The following is a 21,303-nucleotide window of genomic DNA, read 5'->3' on the forward strand; positions in this document are numbered from 1 at the left end:
CATTGGGAATATAAATTCCCCTTTATATTCACGTTGCTTCATTTACAACGGATCTCTAGTTCCCAAAGTTCACCAACATTGGAATTATATTCAACAACAAATTGTGATTGGAATTTTGTTCGTCTTGCTAGTTTTTTTGCCATGCTTTTGCCATTATTTAGGGAGATTTAATGACTAAATAAAGTGATAAAGTGTTCAGTCATAGTTTTGACTTTCCTTTTCCTTCGAGTAGCAGTAATGCGTGGCAGCACTTCCTTGCACGTGTGCAGTTCTATGCCAATATGCGGGCAGTGGCCGTGTTTTACAATAAACAATACAACCTTAGCAAACCTCTGCATGCCACTTTACAAAACAATGACTTTTGTTTATCAACTTCAAGAGCAAATCAACTGGATTAAATTATGATACAAAGCAAGTCAAGGGCTCTTTTTCGGTGTTATGTACAGTTGTCTGTAAGCTGACATATTATTTTTATTACTTAATATATGCTTAGAATGTTCTTTGTGCAGATCCCTCACTCATGTTTGGATGGATTTTTTGGCTGTCTCAGTAATTTGCTCCCCATTAGAAGGCTTCCCTTTTTGTTCTTGTGTTTGTCCCATCGTGGAGCATTTAGGTCACCCAGTGTTGTGATTGGTCCAGTTGTATCCTTCCACTTGCCTCTTACGGGGACTCTTTTTTTGTTTTGATTTAAACACTCCATTAGAGTGCATGGGTTTCCTGTTCTTAACTCCGATTTCCTGTCCTTTCAGCTGCATGCTCGCTTTCCCTTGCCCAACTCTCCAGTGCTCCCTGCCCTGCGTTTTAATTCAATTTTTTTTTATATATACAAAAGCCAGGCAGCTGAAAAGTGCTGCTGGGCTCCACCATGACAAAATGGTAAATTAAAATTTGCTTCTGTGTGTTATGATGCATACATGCACATGCTTTGGCAGCACCCTGGAATGTGTTTTCTTTAGTAGAAAACCCATTTCAAGATTGCCAGTCATGCCTGTTCGTATGTCTTTATTTAAAAAAATTTATATATTGATATTTCCAGACCAACAAAAAGCATGCGAGCACCATCCCCGCAGATCGGCATCTGATCCAATATCTCGTTTATTATAATAGCTAGATACTATTGTAACAACTCATTGAAATATGGCATAACCACATACGTCTATACAACAAAACACAGACCCCACATCCCATATTCTTGCTCCCTTCATCTCGCCTGTGAGCATATATATAGCAAAAGGCCAACCAAGGCTTGTCCTGGCATGGATCTAAGTGCATACCCTGTGATCAATCTCAGTCCTTTCAGATTTTATGGTGTTTCTGAGGACACCCCTATGTCATGTAGATAGAGCGCCAGACCTATATAGTAGTCCATACCCTTAGCCCATGCTTCCACAGGAAAGGCTGTCATGTCTTGCCACACTCACGTGGTATCAGATTTTGCCGCCATGAAGCCCAACCACAGTACCGCTTTTTGATATCTTTTGCCCTCCAGGTCAATTGTCATATGTAAAAGGATGAGCTTAGGTTCTGTGGTAATGGGTCAGCCCAACGCTCCCTCCAATTTGCCCAACACCTTCCTCCAGAAGTGAAAAAGAGCAGGGCATGCCCAATACGTGTGGGACAGGTCCCCCTGTGGATCCCCACATCTTAGGCAATCCCCCTTGTCTATCAGTCCCATACTGTACAATTTCGTCCAGGTGAGATAAGTGTGGTGAAGCAACTTCAACGTTATCATCCTAAATTGGGAGGCAGTTACCGCCCCCCTGGGCGCCTCCATTGCTTCCTGCCAGTCCTCCTCTCCCATCTGGTCCAGCTCCCTTTTCTGCTTCCGTCTCACCGACCCCATGGGAAAAGGCAAGGTACGTAATAGCATTTTATCGCTCTCTAGACAGCTTATGTGTTTTTATATCTGTAAAAAGGAGTTTTGTCTCCATAGGGAGAACTCAGGGATCACTTTCTCTAATTGTGCTAGGTAGGAATGCGTAGCAAAGCTGTAAATATTGAAAAAATTGTGTGCGGTATAGATCAAATTCTGCCTTCGGGTCCTGAAAGGATTTCCGCGTAACATCTTGCAGCACATCCCCCAATGTGGATATCCCTATAATATCCCAGGCGGTGAATTCACATAGGGCACACACCTGCAGGAGTCAAGTTCCCTTCCATAATGGAGTCTCCAGTGCCAGCCCATTTGCCCAGCCAATGGCCTTCAGCGCAGCTTACCACACCCCAAACACCACTTGCGTGGCTGGTGGAAGAATCTTCACCACGGTCCTGCCATACAATAGGTGCAGGAGATTCTGACAGCCCATCAGCCACCCCTCTACTGCATATGCCGGGTCTCCAAACCCCTCAAACCACCAATCATTTATTACGAGCAGATGTGCAGCCCGAAGGTACAGTAGTATGTCTGGGGTGGGTATACCACCCACATATACCGGTAGGAAGCATTTCCCCAAGGCAATTCGAGGTGGACCCCCTTCCCAAAACAGCAATCTAAGGTGTTCATTCACTTTAATGAAGAAGGCCTTGTCCACTGGAAATGGGTGGTTCTGTAATTGATAAAGGAGAAGTGGCAGGGAGACTATTTTAAAAATGGCCAAGCAGCCTAGCAATGAAACTGGGAGAATAGATCTGCTTGTATGTCTTGATGTATGCAGAACTGTCATTGCCAAAAAGCATTGATATAGCCAAAATAACTGTCTTTTAGAGTCCAGAATTATTGGCTTTACCAGTGCTTGTTTGAAAAGGGGCTCACATAACTGTATCTGTGATAACAACCTTTCACAGTACAAGTATAACCCTGTCTTCTTTACACACAGTACTCGCCACAGTCTTAGGCCGAGTGGGTGGATGAAAGTTGGATCAAATGTGGATAACCGCTGACTTCCTGGGATGCGATCCTTTTGCCATTTCCCTGAGTAGCCATCAGAGTGGCAAACAGGAGTAAGCAGTGGTTTGAGATGGTTCCCTAGCTGAAGCTACCACAGTCTGCGTGTCATTAGGATGTTCATGGAAAGTAAAACTGAATGACCCCGAGATATGAGCCAGGTTTTGTTTGTTCATATCACAGGACAAGGGATTTCATACAGAGATTGTAATAAGGCACTCAAGGCATTACAGCACTGAATCGTGAGGTGTAAGGGGCAACTACTGCTGATTGACGCTCACAGCAAGGAGTTTGCTACCGCTACAAGCGAGGTCTGTAACTTCCAAAGTGTGCAGAGAGATAGAAGAGTGAGATGACCAAACAAAAGCAATCAGGTCAGGATTCGAACACCTCCACCATCCACCTCAAACACAGTGTGTCATATAAGGCAATCATAATTAACTCAGTCCCTATAGAAGGATGAAAACATTTTTAGATGGGACCCAAAGGTGCTAGGCTCGATGAACTGCTACACTTATCATATTGCTGCTCTTTCCAGAAGCATGTCTGATACCAGGCTTTGGCAATTTGATAAAAATGTACACATCACAGAGAGAAGGCTTCTCAAAAGAGATAGCTAAGGTGACTGCAAAATCTCAGTAGGGGTTAAAACGACCCGCACAAAGTGCACCAGAGGCTCACACACAAATGGTGCTACTCCTCAGAGGCACAGTATGTTCTGGAAAAAAGTGTGTGTGTATGTTTCCAACTAGGGTTCATGTAGAATGCACTTTTGCTGAACATTTCTCCTGCAAAAGGTCAGTGCATACTTTTTTTTAACACCTGTTTGTACAGTTAACTTCCCCACCACCTATGTACATGTATGCACATCATTCATGCACATTCTTCGATTTTAAGTGTTGCAGTAATATTGCCACACATTTAAAAGAGCTCAAGGAGAGCATGTGTAATACCTAAAGCAGCCCAGGGAATGTGACACATAGGGTCATTACGACCCTGGCGGTCTTCGGGGGTGGCGGTTGGACCGCCGCCAATGTGGTAGCCCAACAGCCACATTACGACTGTGGCGGTAGCGCCTCGGTCGGACCACCAGCTCTGCCAGTTTTCCTCCACAAGAGGGACTGGCAGTGCTGGCGGTCCTAATCTGCCCTAGGGATTACGAGTCCCTTCTTTGCCTGCGATTACATGGCGGTAGCACTGCCATGTAACTGCTGGTGGAGACGGGGTGCAGAGGGCCCAGGTGGGGCCCCTGCACTGCCCACGCACGTGGCATGCGCAGTGCAGGGGCCCTCTGGCCAGCTCTGTCACAATGTTCATTGCCTGCTTTGCCGACAAAACAGAGTAATAACCCTGCCCTAGATGCATGTTGTACTTTTACTGCTGTAACTCGTCCATCCATAGAACACATAGAAAGACAATGACTCTTTTAGACAATTGTTAAAATTCAACCCAGTTTTCCTTGCTCTCTCATTAATAGGCCTAAGCTAAGTACACACTACAATGAATGTGATTGTTTCAAAGGCCAAGCATAAGGCAACATGTAGAAGCTCTTTTTGTGACCAGTACATATAGGTTTATCACAAAACACCATGAAAAAACAGATTTAGAATGGCTTTAATGTTTCACAGTTTATGGGAGGAACAGGCAACCCTCCCTGTCATAGGCTTGCACCTGTGAAGTACTCTGATGTGAAGTGTTGCTGCAGATCTCAGTGGAGCATGGCTGCCATAAACCTTACTTGGTTCTGTGGTTTAAGTCATGCCTTCCCTTGGTTGGTACCCACCAACAGACCATAAATTGTACCCTTGCTTTTACTCAATGATGTGTTCTCGCCTGTGGGCTGATGGCCTCTCCTCTCCCGGTTAGTATTCAGAAAGCTGATTTCTGCTAAACCTCTAGGCACTCATTAGACATTTTAGATACATCCATGTGTAGGACTGAATTTACCCATGAAATGCTTTTAGCCGCACTGTCTGAGATCCTCTCTTCTCCGCCTCCCTTGGGCTTGACTGTGACCAATGGTGATGCAAAATATTCGTAGCTGATTTCTAGATCACCCAAATAATCATTTATTAGCTTCCCCTGGAAAGGGCATACAGTGATATTTTGACCTCTAGTCATCATAACATTTTGGATTAAGGGCCGATGGACTTGGAGCCATAAGAAGTCTCTAGGCTTATGCTCAAAGTGGCAGTTGCTGAATCCATGCCTACCTCTGTCCATAGTATTTACTTACATTTATTGTGAAAATAATTTTCTGCTGAGGACTCCAGATTTATACAGTAATCCATGTGAACAGATCTTAAAAGATTTTTTATAATTGCTTTAAAATCACTGGTACAAACAATGTACTGTTTGGTTCTCAGTTTTAATTAATGTGAGGTTATACAATATGCAAACCTGAAGCGGATACAAAGGAATCCATCCACTCGTTTGCATCATGCTAATTTTTAGGTCGAGTGCTGTGATGTGTTGTAATTTATCTGTGGGCTTTTAACCACACCCACCGCACGCCCAACACTATCACTCGTTCATGGGCTTGCCTTTCAAAAATCCTTTATCATTGGTAAAAGCTTTACGTTTGTCCCTCCTTGGAGCGATTTTCTTACCTCCTTGGCCATAGACCCTGTTACATGGATAATTGCACGTTGGCCGCTACGTTTGACTTTGAGCGGACTTTTTTTCCTTTTGTGTCTCTACTTCACGCTCACACCCCTGGCAGCCATGGCACTTTGAATTGGCTTGTTTATGTCAACTGTTTTACTTTTCATTTTATGTGGCAAGAAAAGTCCAATTAGGAATTTACAATGCTAATAGCTGTAATTCGAGCAAACGCAAGGTCCATTGCATTGCAAATGCTTGTTTTTTTCTGGAGCTGTCACTTTCCTGGGATTTCAATCTGCTTTTCCTGAGGCCATGTAAAATATTGGCTATTACATTGTGGGTTCCAGTTGCATAAAACTGGTATGGATGATATCAGGAACAGTTAATATTTTGTGAGGGCAATTCCCCATTCACATAACTTGAAGCAGCTCAATCTGCCTCGACAAGAGAGTCTGATCTGATTGAATAAAGTCTGTTCCCGCTGGAGAATGTGGCACTTCCATTTAGGGGGCAGGCGTACACCCACACCCACTTGTGATGATTTCACTTGTCGCATAATGTTGTGTGGGTATACTTCCTTCTTTCCAAATCTTATATACTTCTAATTTTTATATATATATTTCTGTTTGTCTTACCCAGTGCCAAAAAACTGTTTTCACAAAAGCTTCCCCTTAGGATGGTGTTTAGTAAAATGATTACACTTATAGGATTGAAGATACAAAGAGTTGTGTTCTGACACTGTGTGCCCCAAAGAAAGATGTTTAGCACGTTTCTTTATAGAATGGTGTAGGAGAGGGGGGCAGGAGTCATGAGGTATCGTTATAATAGCAGTGGTGCCTGCCTGAGTCGCCAAAATCTTGCTGTCTGATTCCACATGTAGACACGCTTCCTTTCTGCCATTATTGTATTGCAGTTCACCATTTATCTTATTGCAGAACTGGGAGCCTAGCGGAGATGGGCAGGCCAAGGGTCTGGAACACTAGCAGTGCATTACTTATTATGTGTTTAACTTAAAAAAATAGCGTAAGGCCAAAGCCCTAGAAACCTGTTATTCCCCTAACACAACCTCTACCCGATTCTTAAACACATTTCTAACATTCTAACACTATTCCTGTCGCTGAACCCTAAACACCATATACATATATGTATAAATATATATATATTACTCTCTCACCTTTTTTATTTAAAAGTAGCTAAAATTACAATAGTTCCGAATTACTGGGTCAGACATAAAGCCAGGTAGAAATTGTGTATTTTTGATAGTGAGGTCATACCAGTTTGTGGGTGCTGTAAATAGCTAATCATATGTTACTGGTGCCATGTTTCCTTTTTGTTGCATTCCTATTTAATATTTTTACTGTGCCTTTTATAAAGACCACGTACATGGTTTTCTTGTAGCATGAACAATCTTGGATTATGCAGGTAACCACTGCAACCGTAAATGAATCTGGTTTGATATATATGTATCTAGTTTCTTATCTATGTATCTCTCAATCAATTTCGGATTGTTGCCACTGGAGCATGATACAGGAACGATTTCAAATACCTGCTGCGTGCGTCATTGACCATGTAAAGGTCTGGTTAACCAATACGTAATGATTGACAGTCAGGAATCCTACCCCTCGCGAAGTTCAATTCCTCCCCTGAGGGGCAGGGAGGAACAGGGAGCATCACTTTGTTTTTAGGGTCGAGCGCAAAGTGCTCTGTCCCTGGTGTAATCATTCTGTGGGCTTTTAACCACACCCATGTCAAGCCCATCAGTTTGGTTGGCTCGTGGACTAGCCTTTTAAAATTCGCCACATTTAAGTAGTCAAAGGTCTTTTCTGGTGCTTAGCCTGCCTCGAGCACACCGGATAACTACTGAAAACATACGAGGCCCATGTTTTCCGTATGCTTTCTGCACTATTTTTTTTTTCTTTATTTCGTAGGCAGCACGATCTCACTGGGCAGTAGTAGAGCACTTTGCATGACATCGACCCAGTTACATAGATGTTTGCACTTTTGCCAGTTACATGGATATTAAAAATTTTGCTGATACAGTTCACTGTGAGTGAACTTCTGTTTCCTTTTGTGTGTTTGCTTTGCGCTCATGCAGCCGTTGACTCGCTTATGTGAAACTGTTTTACTTTTCAGTTTGTGGCAAGAAAAGTCCGATTAGGAGTTTACAACACTAATAGCTTTAACTCGAGTAAATGCGAGACTCCTTCACATTGCAAATGCTTGTTTTGTAAGTCATGTATTAAATATTCATTCTGGGTTCTGTGCATGTCTGTACAGAATTAGAACTGTAGCTCGCTTTGCGGCACCACAATCTGCATCCATCCGCCGGCCAGCCTTCCCAGACAGGCTAATGGGAGCATTGAGGATGGGCAGCGCCCTTTGAACTGAAGCCCCAGAATACTCCTTCCTCTAACTCTGCTAAATCTCATGGGGTGGTAGGTTTACGCCCCGGCCGCACCTCCACCCTTGATCACTGATGGACGTTAAGCTGCATATGGCATATCTTCTAATAGAATGCTGCTTGAAAACAGGAAACGTAATGGGCTTTTTCCAATAAGCTTGCTCAGATCTAGGTATTCACTGTGAACATATTACAAAATGCCTCCTGGCAAATTACATGAGATCCAGTCCCTGGTAACTGATGACGGGTAGTACCCCTTGCAGGATATGAAAGCAGCACCTAGCAGTGTTTCTAATTCTGCAGCAGGTTCATGCGTTCCTTGCCCCAGGAGATGGACGTGGGGCAGGTACAGGCTTCCTTGAATACCTTGCTCCATAGGTTGCTGTCAGATTTGTGTATCACTCATGCTCTTTACTCACTATGTTATTGAGAGGCAGCCACTAAACTCGAAGTCTTTTTTTCATAGGTCTTATTTTTTAATAGAATGGTAGCATAGAATCTAACTAAAGCTTAACCCCAGTTATTCTCCTTTTCCAATCTCAATCTAAAGTCTCACCTCTTCTAGAAGTTAAAGTGCGACCTCTGTGGGTTTTTATTGTTACTTTAGAGGTTGTTTGCAGTGATTGAGGCTTATCTGTGGACTTTTTACATGCCGGTGGAAACAGTCTTTCCTTCAAAATCCTCACTTTTGTAAATGGTATTATGGTGTCCATTTTAAGACAGTGGCCACACCTGGGGGCGCTGTTAGTTTCGAGGTCTGTAGGAGCAGGGGGAGAAGGTGGTTTAGGGCCAGTATCATGGAGATGCTCTGAAAGTGGATGGATAGAGTGAACGGCTGGCCGACGCAGTGGTGTTTGAATGGGATATTTATCCCTGATTTGCTCAATTTTACGCCCACATTGCCCCTGGCATGCATCCATACCAGCGCCCTTTGGGTTGCCTGCAGCCTACACATTAATGATTGTTTTAAAACTCACCTTAGAGCACATTGATGTAGTGAAGGAAGCATATACCCTTCCCCACACAAACTGATTATTTGAGGGTAAAGGGAGAACCTATATTAAAGAAAGAATCTGGTAAAAACTTGTGCTTCAAAGATCAAATCAACAACAGAAATAACTCCTCCATGTTTTTTATTGTTTGGGCTCTAGCAGACCTGGGGCCCAGAAGTTATGGCAGTGCTGTGTTTACAGATTGTGACCAACAATTATAGTCTCTACCCTGGCACCATTAAGTTATGCAAAATATCTTGCATCCAAACTTTGGTCAAGATTGCAGGGCCTAGAAATCCTCCTCTAACCCACAGATCTTGATATGGAGCTGAATATTCTCACCACAACGGTGGCATGGTAGTTGAAAAAGGAAGCCAGATAGATACTGAGCAGTCCAGGTTATGGTAGAACCTTAAAGGGCAAAACAAGTGGTGCTTGCTCCATTCTGTCAAAAGGGACCAAGCTTAACCTGCTGAGACCAGCATGTACAGAAACCTCTACAGTGTTACCATGGTCCACAGTGTTGTCGGCTTCTGAAAGATCCATGATCAGCAGAACTGCTTGTCTAGCATCCACAAACTTTAAAGCATCTTCAATAACAACCCAACAAGGCTGTCTCTAACCAATGCAAACTTGGACACGGACTGTAAAAGGGAAAGGCACTGATACTGATCAAGAACACCCTGATGACCACAGATATTTCACCAAGCTCACAAAACATTGGTAAACGTTTTGATGAAAAAAGGTGGCCTATATTTTGAAGTCCAGATTAATCTTTTATATTTCGATCACCAGAACAAAGGAGTGCATGGTCTTTATAGCTGGGTATAGTAATAGGGGTGCAGATTAATGGGGAGATTATAAGAACCAGATCCACACCACAGCCCTTTTGTCTTGACTTTTGTACAAGAGGTCACTGATAAAAAGGCTGTGAAGACGCAGAAAACTAAAGACAAGAGACCTGCTCCCGTTAGGAGAGTATGATAATCAGGGGGCGTGACTGGGCACTTAGTAGTCCTACAATGATTATGTTTTACAGATCAAAGTGTCTCAATAAATTAAAAAAACAGATCTTGACCGAGGTAGGTAGTAGATAAAGAAGTTGGATCACTCCAGGACTGAATCATCTGACCAACGTCCCATATTCGAATGGTTTAGCCCAATTACACTTTTTGACTGATTAAAAAGCAAGTTTTAATATTATACTGAAGTTAATGTTCTGGCTTATAAAGTTTTAACCACCTTGCCTCATATCTTTCTCAATTATTTAAACACCTTATTTGTGGCATTCTTTGCTTTTTCTAAATTACTGGTCAGATTTTCAAATTTTTAATATAATTATGTGTTTCTCAGGAGATCCATGATGTTTAAAATGGATTTAGAATAGACTTTAATTTGTACAGTGGGGGACATATTTGGATTAAAAGTGTCCTGAACTTGGTGAAGACTATGATAGTCTACTTGGAGTCTGGCACCTATTCCACTCTCTGCCTCCTCTATGCTAGTATGCTCCAATATCTTGAGTAGTTTATTGTTGAATTCGCATCTACACCATCCTGATTTACAGTTTGTTTCTCAAAAGCAGACCAAATGGTACTCAGTGTACGAACACAGCCGGATTAAATGATCAGCTATACTGATTTTTTCAGCTGAATGTCCTCAAGATGCCAGCATCAAAAACAGTGGTTTTATTCTCCTGTCTATTATTAGGGCTACTTTACTTTGAATTGTTTGTTGGTGCTTAGCTTGCATGGAACCCATGCAGGGTGCATATGTTCTCCCTTTGTATGACCGCTGGCACTGCAAAGTATTAACTTGTTTTTCTTTGCTTCTGACTACAAAATGTTTTATTTCTGGAACAAAGCAACCCTATTTATCCACATGTGTGCTACATGAAAAAATTTGGGAGATCTGTTTGCACAAGGCAAGATGTAATAAAGAAGTATCGCACTGCTGAATTTAGTTTCCTTGCCTTTCAAGCAGAATGAAGAATATCCATATATCTGGCACAGCAGTATCGCTCTCATGTGCAGGCAGAATTGCAAGTGTGTCCAGCGTTGGTCGTTTGGATAAAATGACATAGAATAAATATGAATAGGAATCACTGGCATAGTCGGCCGCTTTCTGCACCAGTGGTGGACAACCTGGCAGTAGAGGACAACATAAAGCCAAACCAGTAATGTTGACATTTTAAAGAGTGTAGTAGTCATCTCACTGGTCAATAATTGGGCTTGTTTTTTTGTCTCTTTCAGGTTGGTGGTTTGTGAGCACCGCGGAAGAGCAGGGCTGGGTCCCTGCAACATACCTCGAGTGTCAGAATGGAACAAGAGATGATTCTGACATCAACACTTCGAAATTGGGAGAAGGTACTGACTCGACTTTTGGAGAACCTTACCATTCAGTAATTACTTGTAGATTGTGCATGTGGAATTGTGTAGCCTGCATGTTCTCTCGTCTAGCCTGGTTGAGCAGCCAATGTTATGTAAGTTAAAATAAAATGCATCAGGATGCTAAAAAAATGTCTGGTTGTGTTGAAGCTAACAAGCATATCAATGTGCTAAGTGCCTGTGCAAACAAAGAAAGGCTTCAGTGCCATTCTTCAATTCCATACTATTAGAACAAGCTTCACTTTTACTCATGCTGAGAACAGCTAGTAAATTATATAGTTACTCCCAGCAACGTGTGAAGTTGGGACACTGAGCAGAGATGTCACCACAACAGACATCACATACTCATTGAGGTTTATGTGTGGCCAACTACTTTACAGTTAAAACATGTTTCTGAGAGGGGTCAACGTCCTGTGTTCTGGTCTATGGCCCCCCACAGGTCCCTGACGTTTTCCTGTAGTACATAATCATGATCTTTACAGTAAATGGCCTCTACAGATCCCATACTTTTTGTAGGGAACTTACTATGAATTTTTGCGCCCTAGATAAGGTCTGTTTATTTCTACCCCTCTCCTTTTCCTGTTTGAGTGGCTCATTAGTGAAGCTTTTCCAGCAGGCCCGAATGCCCATTGCATAGATGACAATAGTGTTGCTACTTCTTGTATTGTATTAGGGCTGTGTCCCACCCTGCTCTCCTGTCTAGCTTGTGCTATTATGCTGTCTGGGTCTACCAGAGAAACATACAACCAGAGCGTCATGAACCCCATGTCTCTCTTTTAGTCTTCCCACACTAACAAAAATAGACAATGCCACCCTTGTGGTCAGTACATCACCAGGATACACATTGCGGAAGCAGGGTCCACTTAACAAAGTCCCATGACTGGCAGGGAGGTTACCTGCGGGCTTGGAGAGTCTGACAAATCCATTTTAAGTAGAATTCTGAAGACAAGTACTCTAGTCTGGGCTTTTTTCACTTGTTTGCACTGAAGTAGAATCTACTGCATCCTCTACCCACAAAGCAGCCATAGTTGTAGATGATCAGTGCGTCAATATTGGTTATTTTTTAGCATCCAAATACAGGGGTTAAGAACTAGTCACGGGGGTTGTAGGCAGTAACACCTCAGTAACAGTGATGCTGATGAATGCAGCAAAAGCCGTCTTGAAAATAACACTGCATGTAAACATTCCGCTCCTTAGTCTTAAAACTGTGTCGCCATTATATCCAACTACTAACCAATGTAAATGCATCATCCCTTGCATCCTCCCATATCTTCATGATGTCACTATTGGCCCCCTGATTACTGCCAAGTTGGACCCATGCCAAGACCCTTTCCCCCAGCCTTCCTGAACATCCAACTTGCCCTCCACAGACAACTCAAAATGTAGCTTTTAGCTTAACAGTACTTTAAATGAGAAACTCTGTATCCTGAGCAGCCTCCAGTGGCCCCAATCCTGAGCAAGGGGCAAACACTAGTTGCACGTAATGAAGTCCCCATGGTTCAGCTCAAAGCATCCGAACATGCCCACAAGAACTTTCAGTCTGCTAACTACCTGTAAAACCTTGTGCCACCCACAGATTAGTGGTATGTGAGGACCACGGTTCCCTTGTAAACACTTTAGTTTTGTAGCCAAACTCCTCTCCAAGGCTGCGCTCTCCTGGCCCAGCTCTCCTCAGGAAGGTTGAATCATCTCCACTTCACCACAACTGTCCTCCTCTCAGAGCATCTTTAGAGCTCCTCCTGCTTGTGGCATTCGAAATAGGAGTGTGCCTCTGGAGTTTGATATTGGTAGTGTCTTTGAGTCAAATAGCTCATATGTGTGCAGTTTACCCCTTATGAAGCCCGTCACTATTTTGAGTTTCTTCTGCTTTGTTCTCGTTCCCAGTTTCCAGTCCCACTCAGAAAGGTAACTTGTGCTTTAGCCTGTAGAAGCACATGCCTGTAGGCCTGGGTCTCCTTTGTGTGCTTTCTGCGGGATGCATAAAGACTCCCCGCTTTGTAATGTGTTAACCAGCTTCCTGCTCTGCCACCGTCTTCTCAACACAGTCAACCATTTCCTTGTCTGTTGTCAATCCCGTGCAAGGAGGACTTGTGCATTTTGGTCCGTATTTTCATTTAAATGTGATAGTGTTATCAGTTTGCTGATGCTGTCCATTACATTTACCCCGACTTTTGTTGTTTCACAAACAGTATTGGCGATTTACAACATATATTTTAGGGTAGATCTGTTCAAGTAATTAAAAATGCACTAATTTTCGGACTCTGTGAAAAACCACAAATGAGGTAATAGCACAAAACTGAACCTTTTGGCGTTGCCTACCCCCACCTCCTTTTCTGAAGTCATTTTTTGAACCTGGCGCTATCCCTCCTTTCCAAGAATGCAGACATAATAGGTTGAGGCTGGGTCGTAGCGATTTAACGCAGGACGCGCTGGGGATTGTTTTGGCAGATTTTTCGGAAAGGTTTTTCTTTGTTACCGCTACTTCAGATTTCTATTCACAATTGTGACTATTGACGTCAGAAGATTTTTCATTTTGTCCTGAACGGGCCTTGAGAAAGCCCCCGCCTACCCGCTAAAGGGGCGAAACACGTGTTGGCTGTTCCTCCACTGAATATTGCTATTTGTTCCAAACCGTGGTATTAGCAGATTGGACTGATATTTTGCTGACCTTTGGATCTGAACTTCAGCTCCTAGACTGTCACAAATCTACTGGACTAAAAACTATTGGAACTGACTTCTTCTTTCTCATATAATAAATAACTACGGAAGCATTATGCTGATTACTAGTAATTTTTGAAGTGGAAACTCACCTCCAATTGATCTAGGTTGAGGCTGCAGCTGTCTGTAGATTTGTGCAAATACAAGAGGAGGAGCTGAACAAGAGAGAGTTTGGTTGGAGAGCTGCCTGTGCCTTCAGAGCAACAGCAGGAGAGAACCATCCAAAGGCCTTTCATGTAAAACTATGACGAGACCCTTAAACATTACGTTTCAAGTGACAATTGTACTTACATTTTAATAACCATGTATTAAAATCAGTACATTTTAATAAAAGTCACCATGAAATATTTTAAAGAAAATGACCCTATTATGTTGCTATGAGTGAACCAAAGGATGCTTCCATTTTTTGGTGTAAACTGTTGGTAGTGTAACACATGAAGCTCAATATAGCATATTTTAATTGACTGCAAAATTACTTTTAGCTTCTAGGTCCTCTGAAATGTTGAAATTAAAGAAGAATAAGCACAGTGAGGTCCAATGGTTTGTGCAAGATCACACAAATGGGCGTAAGTGAGAGAAGCCGAGATGAGAACCAAGGTTTCCTGACCACAGAAATCCATCTTCAAGATTGATCTCCTCCTAGTATTATAGGGAAGGAGAAAGCGTTGTGTGCATTTGTTAATCAGCGGACTCACTGTGTTCAGCAAAGCATACCTGGAAATTATAAAAATCAACCTGAATCTAGATAAGACTTCTTTGTAGAAGTAAAATACAGAATGATAGCACCGAAGTTAATAAGTCTCGTCAAAGGTAGTGTAAAAAAACAACCCAGCAAACGGCATACATGAAAATGCATCGCTGTTCTCCGTGGTATCCCAGCACTAAAACAAGAGAATTCATACGAGGCAAGTAGAGGAGAGGACACGCGCTGTCAGAGTGACGTCGCAGAAGGTGCAGAGCAACTTGGTGCCAGGCTCCCGGCTCTCAGGAGAAGGCCTCTGAGAAGTAAAGCGTCACTCGCTCTTTGTCATAGTTTTAATTTCTCGTTCTGCATTTATTATTATAAATTATAAACCGTAATTTCAGTGGGAAGTGAGAAAAACACCTTTGTGTTTGAATTACGCCAAGGCAATGACACACAGTAACACGGTGATGTGGCTTCACACGGGTGTGAGAGCAGTGACGTCGTTGAGACCGGAGCCAGAGGGGTCTAGGGCAGACATCGGACCCGAGCCCAGAGCAGGTCTGCCCGGCCGCCCTCTGACGTGGAAGCCCTCATGTGTGCCAGTCCTTTTACTTACAGCTGCCAAACATCCTTTTTAAACTCCAGTCAATACCCCTTTACAGTTACATGACTTCAGAAAAGGGGGCGCTGTGGGGGCCGGAGAGGCACCCCTCGGTGTCGGGGGCTGGTAAATGTGAAGAAAAAAAAACGCGTTGATAAGGTAAAGTTGTTTATTTATTCTGGAACCGCTGATGCCAAAGTACCTTTTCCAACTCCTTTTGTTTTCGCCACAAGACACAGAAGAGCAGCCGCGCGGCCACCATCTTCGGCTTTCGGATCTGCAAAGCTCCCCCTGCACAGCCGGTCTTCACCTTAACGCAGCCGTGCCGTCGTTCAAACCCCCTGTGCAATTTCAATGGATAACTGTCTATACATGAGAATAAGTGTTAATGTTGTTTTAACTTTTGCGCCTTTTGGGAACTCTGGAGGCAATGGACATTGATGAGGAGATCTTTCGATTTGGAAGCCTTTATTTTTTAAGGCCTTTCTGTGTGTTTTAGTCCTAAAATGAGTGTATATACTTTTGACGGTAAACTTGAATAATGAGCAATGAATGATGCGATGCAGCTGCCAGGAGTTGAACGTGTGAGAAAAGGGTCTGTGGTGTAGGACCATATATAATGATAGGGGGTGGGGAGGGGATTACTTGACAAATTCATAGGAAGGCGCTGAGAAAATGACTGAAAAAGGACAGGCGCTTGTTTTTATCATTGCCAGGGCGCCATGGGTCCAAAAGCAAGCAAGAAAAAAGTGAGTACCTGAGGATCATGGTTGGGTAGTGTGAAGCAGCCATAATTTGGGTCCTTTAGGACAGTCGGGCCTTTGGAGCCCCGGTGCCAATACACCTGCTGCATCATTAATAGCTTAGCCCCCGGCCCTTCCTTGAAAACGTCTGGCAAAATGTTAAAACATTAGTGGCGTTTTTGTGTGAGCCCTCCGAAGTGCATCATTAACCATTCCAGGTAAAATAGGAAGGAACAACAAATATTTCTGAAACGTCGAAGCAGGCAAATATTGCTGTTGCTAAGCTAAAGGAACATCAGTAACACATCCCTTCCTGCAGACCAAGTCACCTGGTGAAGAAAAGGCACGAGCCATGTAGCATAAGTGCCACTGCACACCCTTGCCAAATCTTTCACGCAACAGAAAAGGGTGACGTTGTCAGTCACCAAACACAAGCTGATTGTGGGACCTAGGGATTAGTATGTATTGATTTAGTGATTGTAGGGTATAGAAGATAAAGTGCTTTGAGTGTGGTGCAAAACATAAGGCTGAACTAAGCAGAGGCACGGTCCTTTTGGTGGTTTTCCAGGGACACTAAGGTTGTCCCTTCCGACACACTGCTGTCAAGCAGAGGTTTCAAAACCAAGTTACTACAACTCTCCAACAGATGTAGTGCCCTATTGAGGATATGTCAGATAAAGTGCTTTAAGTGTTGTGTAAAACAAAAAGCTATTCCTCGCAAGGACAAGGGTCGTTTTGGTGTTTGACAAATTGTTGTCAAGTGATGGTATACAACAGATGTAGTGCTTTACAGGGATTATGAGAAACACCTGACCTCCACCTGTTTTCTAAATTGCATCAATAACTTTAAAAAGCCCATATTAAGTGCTACATTTGTGAGGTTCAAACACTTGATAATAGCATGCCTCCTGGAATATCGGCACCCTGATTAATTGGGCCAGCTGCTGGATAGAAAAGAATCGACTTTTCGCACCCAGTCATGCAGAACCAACTGAAAGGGCAATTGTCTAGCAGCATGGCAAATACATTGAAGTCCTCAACCTTCTGGCCGAAGGCCAAGTTGGCTTTCTCCTCAGATGGGTGACTGAGTCATCTCCAGTGCCACCTAGCATTATCCCAAGACCCACATTGATAAGAATGGAGCAATCCACATCTTGGGAGTTTCAGCATGTTTAATCGTACTACCCTCCTTCCCAACCTGTCATTGTAGCATTCAGTATAATTCCAGGAACTGAACGTCATCCTTCATTACAACGTTCTCCACATCCCCATCTTCTGCACCCACCTTTCTCATCTCCACCCCCATCTCTGACAACTGGCTCTCCTCAGGCTTTCCCCTTACCTGCTGATGTCCTCCAATCTGACCTGCTACAGATATTTTGGCAGCAAACACAACTTTTGAAACTAGAGCCACAAATAGAGCTTGTGAGTTCAGAATTTAGATTCTTTCTTGTCACTGTCATTGAGCAGATGACTGAAAATACATTAAAAGTAAGACATGTTTGAGTGGCTTTAGATGTATACCCTTTTCAGTGGAGCCCAAGCCAACCTTGCTGCCACATCTTCCTTTCATTGTCTCACACAGGTGGATCTTCTACATTTGCCCATCTGAGTCAAACCACCATTGGACTAGTGATCATATTTAAGGTACATCAACAAACATTATTGGGATGTACCAAAATACCATCTGTGTACATACCAATAGGTGCAAAATATAGTGCCAAGAATTTTACATTATCTTCAGCTATGAAGCGAAAAGTCTTGTGGTTTGCCTAATCTACACTGCCTTCTAGTCGAAGAGTCTCCTTTGTATCACCTCCCTGGCTCACATGGATGACATTCACCTGAGCATCCACTGAGGAACTTTGCACCTCTGAGCTATTTCTTGCCTTTTACTCGAACTCCAGCTCTGAAAATTCAACACATTTTGACACAAAGGCTTAACGTTCTGTGCCTAATTTGACAATGCTTGAACTCCCTTCTGATCAGCTTTAAGAATATTCACACTCGCATTGCCTTCAGAAGTGCTGTCCTGATGTAGCTGTTTGCCAACACTTGGCTATCACTATAAATCGTTCTGAGGAAGGAACACTGTCAACTGCACCCTGTCTCAGCATAGACCTTATCTGCATATCTGGGTGACTGCGCCAAGATCGGTGTGCACTGCTGACCCTCATGACCCACCACCCATACATCCACCTTTCACCCACACACTCTTGACACTCATGTGCTGTCATTTACCCACATATACCGTACTGCTGTGCCTGTCTGCTCTTTCACAGGTCTTTGCCCAATCCACATCTCTCAACACTATTTCCAACCACACTTTAGGCGCTGTGCTGTATCAAGCACAGTTCAACATGAATGGAGCACCACTCTGGTCCTTACACGTACCAAACCATTTAGGTGTCACAAACCAATACCTTTACCGTCCATATGTGTATTCCCATGCATCCTTCCAAGATCAAATGAGGACTTTTCAAGGTCACGCAAGTGGCATCAGTGCACTATAAAAATGACAACAGTGAGTAGCAAATATTCTAGACTGCCCCTTTGTATGCTAATGTCTGGTTGGAGTTTGAGGCTTCTTGGATGGCCTCATTAGCAGTCCCCTTTAGAGATGAGTCTCATTCACAACAGTGATTGTCTTCAGGGAAGTGATGCATTCAGGCAGTTTGGGTTCTGCATACCATTATCAGCTGACGAGGCTTCGAGACCAAGTAGAGACATTAACATTGTGTGGAATCTCTTTCATGCCGACCTCGTGGTTTGAGAGTTACTCAATGTAGTTTATTTTTGGAAGCCAAACATTTGGTTTGCAAAACACTTGGCAGCTCGTTGCACGTTTGTTCATAGATTTAAAAATAATTAGAGGGAGAGCTTTAATTTATTTGGCCTGATGATCGAACACATGGCATGCACCCTCAGTAGATCATGTGTGCTAAATTAGAACATGTTTTTCCAAAACAGCGAGGTCTTGAAATAAAACTGTAAGCTTCTTTGTTTTCAGAGTAGACAGTGATTCCTCCATATTGCCTCCAGATCTCAAAAGGTTCACCTGTTTCCTCCATTTGGCTCATCCAAATCATGTTTTGCATTCCATGTAATCATTTAGAGTGCCATGCTTGTCGTCCACGTAATTTTCATGGTTATTTTTTGTTCTCATCTCCCCGTCATCTTCTTTTCTTTGTTTCTTTGTTTTTATCCATGTTTCCCACCAGTTACTAAGAGACGTAAAGCTCACCTACGGCGCCTGGACCGGCGATGGACGCTGGGTGGCATGGTCAACAGGCAGCAGAGTCGAGGTGAATTGAGTTCCAAGACTGGGTCACATGTGTGCAAAACTGGTACTGCAGTGAAGTACATGAGAACATATTGCTCAAAGATGTCTGAGCGCTTTCTACTTTGCATGTTGTTGTTTCTACCAATTCTTGTCACCTTCTCTGACAAAAATATCTTCATTATCCCATTTCATGACTGTTGTCATTGTTTGCATATAAGAGGAGTGCTTCTGTAAATAGATCTGTGCTATGGTATCACTGGGCACTACCACCAGTAAGCTTTCCTCTGGGGGAGGAAGTAGGACACTGCATCTGAAAGGATCCAGGGCACATTTGGGAATGCAACGGGTTATGTCTGAGTACCCATCTGGGGTGATGGTGAGTTCTGAAGGTAATGCTCCTTATGGAGTCTGGATATGGCTTGATCCTTGTTCTGGTGGCTGAGAATGACCACACCTGGCAGAGTAGGGGCAGTATTGGCCTAGGTTTGAAGGTGCCATCCTGGCACATGGGGGAGATGATGTCTGTGTTCTACAGAAGGAGACCATATCTAGAGATTTCTACTTCTTCTAGAGCTTGGGGGTAGTGAATGCTGGAGCTCCATCTGGGATGGGGGAGTGGTGTTCCAACTCTGGGCACCTAGAGTCCATCAGGGTACAAGGTGAGGTTTTCTGATCAAGACCAGGCCAGTAAGTCGAAGGTGGACTTGCTGCGTCCAAGCCATGAAGACCTCAGATTGCTTTGAGGGTTGTCTCTACTATGGATGATTATATTACATGTGAGGGGTTAGTGCCCCAAGTCCTAGGCCCAAGATGCCACATGAGTGCTGTGGAGTGGGGTTCCAGAGACCAAGTCTGAATTTGGAGGAAATGGTGAGTACTGAATGCACAGAATCCTTCTGTGAGTGTTATTTCTCAGTTCAGAGAGGCAGGAACCCTTCTTCTGTGGCTGATTGCCCAAATCTAGAGGTCGAGTTTTTGTATGTCCTATTAGGAAGGCATCCATACATCATAATAGAGATATGCAGCTTTTGTGCTTTAACCCAGCCAGAGGCAGCTGAAGGAGGTTACAGTGCTAGAGCTAAAGTCTGTGATGGGGTCATTCAGATGCCTCTGAAAGAATTATTATTACAAATATGGTTGAAGCGGAAAGCATGAACAGTGGATAAGCAACTCTACAACCCATTTCCGGATTGGACAATGAAGTGAGGTACTGCTTTCCGTACTTTAGTTGCTTTTATGTAATGGAAAAGTGAGTAACAAGCCCAAAGCAAAAATCTCCCTTGCTTTGATTGGCCTCCCTAATTGAGAAGAAATAGCACATAATCGCATGCGAGGAATGATCAAAGACTTTGTAGTGTCCTGCTGGACACGTTCTAGTGTTTTGCCAGCCACTCGGCTGAGGGCTGGCCTTCTATCTACACCCCACACCCACCCAACACAGGCGTCACCGGTCAGGTGACCCTGACAATGGAAAGGGGCGGGCGTACGTGCCCAGGGCCAGTTCTACCGACCATGCTACTGTGTCTGCGTTGTTTATTCGTACCAATATGAGCCCCAACATTACATTGGCGACGAGGATGTCTGCCCCACGCGTGAGCCAGCTGCAGCTGTCGCGCTGCGAGGAGGGAATGCATGAGGTGTTGCCGCACCTTGCATCTGTAAAGCACCCCACTGCAGCCCCCACCTGCCACAAACCCCGTAAGGCAGAACGCAGCCGAGAACACCGCTGACACCCTGCCTGGCATGAGGTGAGCCTTGTGGATGCCAGAGTGGCACCACCACGGCGGGAGAAATCCGAAAGGGGGTAAAGACTGCTGCGTGCTGTCCCCGCTCTCCCGCTGGGATAAGGGAGACCGAGCGGCAGAGTGAAAAGGCACGTAGCTCTTAGAAGGCTACCGCAATAAGGTCGCAGCACGGCGGCCGCAGCACTGCCAAGACGGTTGCGGCCGTGAAAAGAGAAGCGCGACGGTGCCGACATGCACCAGCCAAGTGAAGTGCCTAG

At 43.8% G+C, this 21,303-nt stretch overlaps 1 protein-coding gene across 7 annotated transcripts in view; it reads left to right on the forward strand.

The window, feature by feature from the left end:
• Positions 1–21,303, forward strand: part of SH3PXD2A (SH3 and PX domains 2A) — a 680,586-nt gene that overhangs the window by 567,879 nt on the left and 91,404 nt on the right. For 5 of the 7 annotated variants that reach the window (XM_069239466.1, XM_069239465.1, XM_069239467.1 and 2 more), the window contains 2 exons: positions 11,137–11,250; positions 19,240–19,323. In XM_069239466.1, coding sequence (XP_069095567.1) covers positions 11,137–11,250; positions 19,240–19,323 — 198 coding nt within the window. The remainder of the gene's footprint in view (positions 1–11,136; positions 11,251–19,239; positions 19,324–21,303) is intronic. The other 2 variants (XM_069239468.1, XM_069239469.1) reach the window with 1 other exon arrangement.

The sequence above is a fragment of the Pleurodeles waltl genome, chromosome 6, assembly GCF_031143425.1.
Source record: "Pleurodeles waltl isolate 20211129_DDA chromosome 6, aPleWal1.hap1.20221129, whole genome shotgun sequence".
Taxonomy (NCBI): domain Eukaryota; kingdom Metazoa; phylum Chordata; class Amphibia; order Caudata; family Salamandridae; genus Pleurodeles; species Pleurodeles waltl.